Consider the following 7,973-nt stretch of genomic DNA (forward strand, 5'->3'; position numbering starts at 1 on the left):
CCCTTCAAAAAAAACAAAAACTCCGGCTCCTGAGCTACTGACGCGTGGATGCTTTTTGGTCCCGGTTGGTGTTACCAACCGGGACTAAAGGCCCCTCCTGCCTGGGCTCGCCGCAGCGGCCACGTGGAGCACCACATGTCCCGGTTCGTAAGCAAACCGGGACTAAATGTTTTGGGCTTTATTCCCGGCCCTTTAGTCCCGGTTCCAGAACCGGGACAAATGGGCCTCTTGAACCGGGGCAAATGGGCCTTTTTCTACTAGTGATGGAAAACTTCCTCAAGTGTTTCATATGAAAAACACATGCTGGTGTCACATTAAATACTCCCACAAAATGTCCTCGACAACACACACTACCTCCACCTGATGATTTGTATTAGATGCACACATATAACCACCAGCTAGTCGTAGGTGGTACATTCGCATGAACTCAGAGCAGGTGATGGGGCAGCATGCTTATCAAAATGTAACAATGACCTTGGCCCTGGCAGACACCCTCGGCATAGCTAATAGCTTGGCAAAAACCATGCTGCAGTCTGTTTCGCCCTTCCATTCTATCTTCACTTCTTCCAGAGCAGGTGCCCAACTCAGTAACTTTCCCACGAAATCGACTTCGTTGTCAAGACCCCGGAAGCATCCAACACTAGCCGTCACGAGATGGTCCATTTGCATTTGCAGCGTATGCTCTAGAATCCTCGCCTGACACTGATCCCATGTGCTCGAAGGGTAACTCTGCAAAAAAAGCAAAAATAACAACTCATTAGGCGTTGCAAACACAACAAACATGGAGTGCGTGATTGAGGGAGGGAGAGGATTTACTACCATACGTACCCACACCGCAAGCTTCTTCAAGTTGGGGGCATTCTGAAATAATGAATAAGCAGCAAAGACTTGCCTCCGGTCCCAAAAGCATATATTAAGATAAATATTCTCGAGCCGAGTAAACACAGAAGGGAGCTTTGTAAGTATACGCCCTTTTGATAGATACTGCGACAAGGGGGAAATGGCAACACAGATTAGTCAGCAGGCAGAAGAAGACCATAGCAATGCTGGAGGTAATAATAGCTCACCTTCATGAAACTACCAGTGATTCCAAGTATTTTGATCTCACTTAGGCCTCCCAATGACTTCTTGATATGGTTTTCCTTGTCATGCACAATTGGAACAGATTGATATGCTTTAGCTTGGTGACCTAGATAGAGGATGGCCACCTTTAGATTAGGGGCCTCCAAATTAATGTCTTCAAAGTCCCCATAAACACGAAGATATTCTAGCTTAGGAGCTTGAATGTTTAGTTGGTTGATGCCCTCAAAAGTAGTTAATATCAAATCTTTCAGTACGGGGCAGAACGAGATCAGATTTTGGATATTCCTGTCTGTGGATGAGAAATTGTTTAGGCTCAGGTAGGTTAGGCTCTTGAAACCTTGGAATGCCCGGGGCAAGCTGATGATGCAGTTTTCCAGTTGCAGAAACTTCAAATCACCGATGGAAAAGACGCATGAGGAAATCTTATACCTTGGCCCTGAGTTCAACTTGATTGTAACTGACCTTGGTGATCTCCTTGACAGCATGAGCATCCACCTAGCGAACTCATCGTGGTAACTTTTTTCACTTGATATATCAAACTCTTCTATGGTTCCCTTGTGGAGTGCTAGCACCATATCGACCAACGTAACGAACCTGGTTCGCGTAAAATTTCTATCGCGCAAAGATATTTTTGGCATATCTGTCCATGCATCCCTCCAAGTACTTGATAAGGTGCTAGTCCTAACCGCTTCTCTGACATCCAAACGGGAGAGGACGTTGCCCTTTATCTTTGGAGGTAGACTGCTCAGTCTGTCTGAACTCACAACAGATGTAGCTTCTGCCCTGGTCTTTTTGCAGGTACTCATTGCTTCAGAATCCAGATTAAACTGTTGTAGCATTTCCAAAAGACGGGGAGCCTAAATTAGCGTGGATTCTACCACATATCACTACATGCAGAAATTAAATTGTGCACTGCATAGTTGCTTATTCATGGCACAACAAAGAATAAGCAACAGCCGAAAGATGACAGTTTTAGGAAACAAGTAAGCCGGCATGTTTCTATTAACAGAACTGAACTCGACTACTTGTGTTGGTAGGCTGAAAAGCTTGATTACTCCAACATTAAAGATAAGCATGATGAGGATGCAATAACTTATAGTCATGGTTACTCAGTTACGACTGTCCTAATTTGATCAACGATTATGTCTGGCATACTATGCACTATACTAAGGTCCAACTGACAATTAAATAATTTTCTTACCAAATCAACATGCTAGCTAGGAAAAGATTAATTCTACGAAATTGTCACTTTAGATGTCAGAGATAGAAAAAAACAATGTAAATAATATAGCAGTAATAAACTGGATTAATTTAACCAACAAATCTAATCAAGCATGTGAACAAGCAGTACAAGTAATTGTACAACACATGTTTGGGCATAGATTCATACAACTGATAAAAAAATCAAATTGTTCGACTCTGAAATAGGAAGCCAAATCAACTTACTCCTATGTCGCGTGTTGGTGTTCGATGTGGCTCGACGACACTCGCGCTCAGTTTCTGCAGGCGCGACGGAAAACGGGAGGAGACGGCGACGCTCGCCTGGTGTGGCCTTGGAGGCCGCCAAGCACGGTCTGCCGCCAAGACAGGGCGCTGAGGAAAGAGGGGCGAGGATGTTGCCGCGGCGCCGGGATGGATGCCTACGCAGGCGCGCCGCCAGGTACTTCTGCCATGCCGTGGTTAGGGTTCGGATTTCCTCTTTTTTTTCCTTTTGTAGGATAGGGTTCCAATTTCATGTGACTTCAGAATTGGGCTTGAGGGGAGACTGGGCTACTGGGCCATGTATCCTAAAACAAGAAACGAAGCACCCTACAAGCGCTCTAAGAGCTCAGGCACTGGTGGCCGTCGGATCGATTCCTTGATGCGATTCCGTCCGTCCGATCTCACTCCCGGACGACCTTCGCCGTCGGATCGAGGCCTCGCCCCTGTATTCTTGCTCACTCTATTCTTGCTCACTCGGCTGGTTTCGACCGAGACTCACTGACGTGTGGGGTAACTCGCTTGTGGGCCGTCTTTGTCAGTGACCGTGTCTGGTAATGTGTTCTATGTGGCCCGTCGGCGCGGTCCAACAGGTAAATATTTGTTGCCACCGCCGATAATTAGCATGACCCGCCGGGGGGCATTTTCAGTTTTTCCTGTTTTGCCATGTGCGTGGTGGATGCCGGTTGGCCCGTGCGTCGATGAGGTGTGAGACAATGGCTGGCTTGCCCCTTCGTCCTCCCATTCGCCCCCTTCTCTATTGTTCCTCTCCTCCTCGATTTGACGCCGCGTTCTTCAGGTCTGGATCAAGCCTCTCCTATCCTCAGTGTCTCATATGTTTCTAACAACATAATATATCTTGCGCAAGGATGTAATGATCTCCAGGTCGCTTTGCCGCTTCCTGCTTGTCGCCGTCATTGTCCCTTTGGTATGTCTCCCGCCAATCGCCTTCTTCCAACTGCGCCTTTCATGTTTGGCCTATTACCTTGCTGCTTTTCTTACCTATATCTAAAAAAATTTGTATCTTCCGACTTCCTTGCCGTTTTAGTACCCTTTGGGCTACTTTTCTCTCTCTCTTAGAATATACCAATTGCTCAACTAGAACATTCAAATGCATTGGAAATATTCACGTCAATAATCTAAAAAAAGTGCTCCATGAAATTGCCTTTCCTTCTGATCCGTAGAACAATTAATTCCTGAACCTTGTACTGGATGCCAAAGAAGTAGTTACCACATATGTGCTGAGTTAATTGTCAAGCTAACATACTTTTGTAGGGAATACTGCTAAACATATCTCTGTATCCCTTCAAGCACAAGTTTTCTCTTGATGGACTACTAAAAAAGGTCATGGATGTGGCACTTTAATTGTAGGAATTTATTTTCTATAAAGTAAACTGCCGAGCAGGGGGTCTTGGAAGGTAGTGGTTATGTTGTACTATCTAGCACCATGTTGCTTTCCAAGTGTTATCTTAGCATTCGATCCATGCTCCGAATATAAATTGCGAGTATAAAGCAACATGCAAAGACTGATGTAGATTGTACTATCTAGCACCATGTTGCTTTCCAAGTATTATCTTAGCATTCGATATGTGCTCCGAATATAAATTGCCCAATATGAAGCAACATGACTGATGTAGATTGTAAAATCGTCTAATCTACTGATCAGATGTAGTTATAATATTTCATGTTGTTCTCGGATGGAATGCATTGGACTATCCGCTCTACGGCGTGGATTGGGTGCCCGGACTGTGTGTGTGCATGTATTGTGGTCTCAGATACTTTTGTAACTCCACAAGACTTGTTGTTGCCCAATGTATTATATTGTGGTCGTCCCTATGTATGCCAAATAGAGTAATTGTTATTTGTATCTACATGGATCCCCTTTGTTATGCTGCTATACATTGAAACTTCACGGATTTAGAATCCAGCACTTCTGTAGCTCCACAAGACTTGTTCTTGCACAATGTATATATTATGATTGTATCATATCCATAGATTAAAATCGCGGGAGAAATGATTTCACGGCGGCCTCTCCCAGCAGCTATAGCGGCCGCCATAGCGGGCAATCGCGACAAATAGCGGAAATTTTTCTGGTGGAAGAGATTATTTCTAGAGGGTTTTGCTCATTGTTGAGCCATTTAGAGGGATTTGTGGGGGATATCGCGGCAGCAGCCATAGCGTAGCGGCGAGGCTCCCGGGCAGCTATAGCGCAGCTATAGCGGCTATTTCGCGGGCTATTTTAATCTATGATCATATCCATGTGTATGCCAGATAAAGTAATTCCTACATGTAACTACATGCATTTTACATCCAAACTTTGTTAACTCTAAACAATTATCGTTATGATATATGTTTATAAGATGCTAATGTCATATCCACTAACATTTCAATGCCCTATCCTTTGGCTCGCCGTTCAGGAACGCGCGGCAAGCCACGCCCCCTATTTATTTTTTATTATGTTCCAACTCTTAGTAATTGCTCTCATGTTCACGCTCTTAGTACTGAGCTTAATGTCAAGTGGTCCCTTGAACTCAATAAACATGATGTTGACTTGTAATCTCATGATGATGTTGAACTCGATGATGACTTGCTTCTATTACAATTGAATGTTTTCTCTTTCTTTTATTTCGTTGTCTTGTTTGAATACGTACGCTAAACCAGGATTCCTACTAACTTGAGCATTACCTGATCACCATATCATTGGGACTGGCACCCTATACCAATCTGGTGAGTAGGGAGGGGTGGTAGGCTAGTGCGACAGAATGCTTGAATGGCCTGCCACATTTGGGTTTTCATTATAGTTTTGCATTTAGTAGCTCCAGTAGGAGTGGTGAACTTGATCTCTTTTGAAACGATTCAATAAAGCTCGAAGTTTTAAGTTATTCCTAGTATCACATCGAGCTAAGATAGATGGTGTTGATCTTGAACCGTTGCGTGTAACTCTTGTTTATGGTGAGGCACAAATTCCAAAGAGGTGGTATTAAGGGTCTTGCTGCTACAAGCAACTTGCCTTGGATTGCACTCAGTGATTTTAATGAAGTACTAAACCTTAACGAGTGTAACGTGTTTGGCAATCAGAGCATGACTGTACTGAACCGCCTACATGGCATGCCAAATCAGCACCAAATTGGGGGGTCAATTCTGTCACAAGGGGATAAAATGTGGCACGCAGGTGATAAACGGGGGTATAAATTGAGGATTTTCTCAAAAATGGGTAAAATCTGTCAAAAGGGTGAATCATGGGGTAAAAATAAATTTACTCATTTCCAAAAGACGAAGAGCCTAAGTTAGCGTGGATTATACCACATATCGCTAAAATTGCAATACATGCAAAAATTAAAGAGAGTGGTCTTTTAGATCCCGGGTGCCTAGACACCCTCTTATCTGTACCATTCATTCAGACTATGACGCATTGAGATTTGTGCCATGCACTGTAGCAATGGAATCCATTAGCTGTTCTGGTGCTTCATTAAGCGCAGGAGTATGGTGTATTGCAGATGACATGTCGACATGCTAGAATAGAAAACTGAAAGGAGTGACCATGCAAACTGTGTCCTGTAGGCGCATGCACTGTCACTGTCACTTCGGCTGAGTAGGCGGCACATGCACTGTCACTTCAACCATCACCCTCGTGGACCGCTGGCGCCCTGTAGCTATGCATGTCAGCTTGTTGAAAAGAGAGGGTGAGGAGAGAGAGCAAGCTTCGTGCATGCATGTGTGGCTGCTTTTAAAGCGAGAAAACGTGAGAAGAGAGAGATACTGTATTGTGCATGCATGTGTCAGACTGTTTTCTGCCAGACCTATTCCTGCATGCTTCTTCCTCCTGCCGTCCCTGTTTGCGTCCTTAAAAAAGTCTGCCTAATTACTCTGGTACTGCAAAGCATCTGCTGCTGGACAGTGGTTAGCTCGAATTTTATTTTTGCTGAATGGACAAGACTGGAGGGTGCAGGGACACCCGGGTGTCGTCGCACCTTTTCGAAAATTAAATAGTGTTCTAACTGCTAAGTAAGTTGCTTGTTCATAGCAAAACAAAAAAAAAGAAGCTACAACTGAGAGATGGGAGTTTAGGGAAACAAGTCTGGCGTGTTTCCATTCACAGAACTGAACTCAACTACTAGCGTTGGTAAACTCAAAAGCTTGATTATTCCAACATTAACTGTAAGCATGATGGACATGTACTAGCTTAAAATCATGTCACGGCAATCCTAGTTGGATCAACGATTATGTATATGGCAATATTAAACACAAGGCTAGGTTCCAACCGACAACCTATCTTGCCAGATCAATGTGCTAGTTAGGAAAATATTAATTCTGAGAAATTAGCACTGCAGATTCTAGAGAATGAAAAAGCAATGTATATAACTGAGTAGTACTAAACTGGATTCAGTTAAGCAATTGAATCTAAACAAGTATGTGACCAGCAGTAAGATCAACTAGAATATAAGCAAGCCTCAGTTGCTAATTAATCCTGGTGGTTATGCAGCAAACTGAACATACGGAGTTGCTGCAGGAGCGACGAAGAAGGGGGAAGGCGACGCCGCTCGACCGCTGCTGCTTTGGGCTTGCGGGCGGGCGCTGCCCAACACGGCCTGCAGACCGAGCCAGAGCGCAGAAGCCGCCGCGACTCCACGCCGAATGCCCGCGTCGCCGCGCACCACCAGCCGCCATGCCGTGTTTAGGTTTTGAATTTTCTGGTTGCGCCGGACGCCGGTGGTAGAGACGCTGGGGATTTCCGCATTGGGCTTGAGGGCAGATTGGGCCACTGGGCCATGTGGTGTGGGTGGGTGAGCGGGTTACATTGGGCTGAATGCTTAATAAATAGCAGCTATTTTACCTTTTTCTCATGGTATATATCATATATACGCACATAATAAACCCCTAAAAAATACGCACATAACATTTTTAGAAAATACTGAATACTCAGGACTTGGACTAACAATGTACATTGAATTTTGAGGGGTTGAGGTTTTCATGAACTGGTACACGCAATGCGGAGCACCCCGGAGAGGGAAGGCGACCAACGTGCGAGTTTTGTTTATTTGAGACACAAGGGAAGAGGGGAGCGGGTAAACTATCGGAGAACGCTTTCCTTGGGCAATCAGGGCGAACAATGCCAAATGGGCTGAACGCATGCGACACTTGAAAAATTGTTCAGTACATAGATATTTTTGTTCTTACTCGGGGATTCCATCATACTGAACATCAAGCGGGACATATAGGAGTGGCGCATGTTACTCTTTGAATTATATACACGAGCGAAATTGGATGGAAATGTGTGCTGTCATATTTTGTTTCCATTTTTTCGCGGAACCTGAATACCAAAAACTCGGAAACAAATACTGAAACATAAGTGAATAGGTTGCTCGTGACCATCTACTCTGGAACCTCAAAAATATCAACTGGTATCACTG

General features: G+C 44.4%; 1 protein-coding gene across 2 annotated transcripts; it reads right to left on the reverse strand.

Moving 5' to 3' along the window:
• Window positions 1-318: 318 nt before the first annotated feature.
• Window positions 319-2,769, reverse strand: LOC123075873 (F-box/FBD/LRR-repeat protein At1g13570-like). 2 transcript variants are annotated; one of them, XM_044498374.1, is made up of 4 exons: window positions 2,530-2,769; window positions 1,068-1,910; window positions 829-984; window positions 319-729 (listed from the first exon to the last, which is right to left on the reverse strand). In XM_044498374.1, the coding sequence occupies exons 2-4, from the start codon at window positions 1,887-1,889 to the stop codon at window positions 457-459; spliced, it is 1,251 nt and encodes a 416-aa protein (XP_044354309.1). In that variant the 5' UTR covers window positions 1,890-1,910; window positions 2,530-2,769; the 3' UTR covers window positions 319-456. The 2 variants fall into 2 exon arrangements, with proteins under 2 accessions (XP_044354309.1, XP_044354307.1); XM_044498372.1 differs by having other exon boundaries at window positions 820-984.
• Between the last annotated feature and the right edge of the window lie 5,204 nt (window positions 2,770-7,973).

The sequence above is a fragment of the Triticum aestivum genome, chromosome 3D (genome assembly GCF_018294505.1).
Source record: "Triticum aestivum cultivar Chinese Spring chromosome 3D, IWGSC CS RefSeq v2.1, whole genome shotgun sequence".
NCBI classification, from domain to species: domain Eukaryota; kingdom Viridiplantae; phylum Streptophyta; class Magnoliopsida; order Poales; family Poaceae; genus Triticum; species Triticum aestivum.

What these genes read in the sequence shown, in the direction of transcription:
- LOC123075873 (XM_044498372.1), bottom strand. Translation starts at nt 1,889, where the DNA reads ATGAGTACCTGCAAAAAGACCAGGGCAGAAGCTACATCTGTTGTGAGT. An exon ending in TCACTGGTAGTTTCATGAAG is followed by an intron (nt 985 to 1,067) that starts GTGAGCTATTAT and finishes CCCTTGTCGCAG; the next exon opens with TATCTATCAAAAGGGCGTAT. An exon ending in TTGCGGTGTGGGTACGTATG is followed by an intron (nt 730 to 819) that starts GTAGTAAATCCT and finishes CTTTTTTTGCAG; the next exon opens with AGTTACCCTTCGAGCACATG.